Source organism: Sinocyclocheilus anshuiensis, unplaced genomic scaffold, assembly GCF_001515605.1.
Source record: "Sinocyclocheilus anshuiensis isolate Anshui unplaced genomic scaffold, SAMN03320099.WGS_v1.1 C33019990, whole genome shotgun sequence".
Classification (NCBI taxonomy): domain Eukaryota; kingdom Metazoa; phylum Chordata; class Actinopteri; order Cypriniformes; family Cyprinidae; genus Sinocyclocheilus; species Sinocyclocheilus anshuiensis.
This window is the reverse complement of record NW_015621445.1, coordinates 1-987: the sequence shown is the minus strand read 5'-3', so window position 1 is coordinate 987 and position 987 is coordinate 1. Positions and strand designations below refer to the sequence as shown.

Below are 987 nucleotides of genomic sequence, written 5' to 3'. Positions count from 1 at the left end.
CTATTTAATCATGTTTGGACTAACGGGTGTTAAAATGCATTACATTAAAATTGTCTTTGTTATTAAATCTTAGAAATGCGTATTTATTCATGTATACATCATGTATATATACATGTTATTATAATAAAAGTAAGACAATATTAATTCTGGATGAAAAAATATTAAATATTGTTTTTAAACCTTAACATGTGCAAAATATTTATTCATGCATAGACTAGGTATTTCATTAAAAGATAAAATAGTGTGGTAAAGGTGATATCATTTTATATTCATTCAAATGTCAAGGTGTGTGACTCACTGATGCCACAGATATAAGTGGATATGAGAATCTTAAAGGCCTTCTGAAAGCGGGGATAGAAAAAGCCATAGATCAAGGGGTTACAAGTGGAGTTAAAATATCCAAACCAAACCAAAGCATCAAAAACATCAACAGGAGTCACAAAATTAAGGAAAGGGTCAATAGCAGTGGCAGTAAAAAAAGGAAGCCAGCAGAGATAAAAAACACCCATGACAATGGCCAGAGTTTTAGCTGCTTTCCTCTCTCTCTGTGAAGATGTTTGGCAATTACCGCCTACAGTGGGGCCAACAGACACTTTCTCTGACAGGACTTTTGCATGTTTTTTCACAACATTGAAGATGCTCATGTATAGAGAGCTCATGATAGTTCCTGGAATCAGAAACACAAAAAGTGCACAAATTAAGCCCCATTCTTTGTTAAAAAACAAAACACAGCCACCAAAACAAGAAATCTGTAATATAAGTTCCTCCAAACCAACATTGTTTACCCCCGTAAACACAACAGAAAAGCTGTACACAAATGAAAACAGCCATGTGAAGGTAATAAATACAGTCACAGTGTTGTTTGTGACCCTCATTTTGTACCTCAGAGGGTCACAAATGGCCCAGTACCTGTCAATAGCAATTAAACTGAGATGCAATATGGAAGAGATGCTGAAAGTCATGTCCAAACTAGAATGCACTTTACAC

At 35.0% G+C, this 987-nt stretch overlaps 1 protein-coding gene across 1 annotated transcript; it reads right to left on the bottom strand.

Annotated features, from left to right (window-relative positions):
- Positions 1-269: 269 nt before the first annotated feature.
- Positions 270-983, bottom strand: LOC107683198 (trace amine-associated receptor 4-like; the record flags this gene model as incomplete). The annotated part of the gene is made up of 1 exon (XM_016479269.1): positions 270-983. A coding segment is annotated over one exon (714 nt), but the record flags the coding sequence as incomplete, so codon positions are not given.
- Between the last annotated feature and the right edge of the window lie 4 nt (positions 984-987).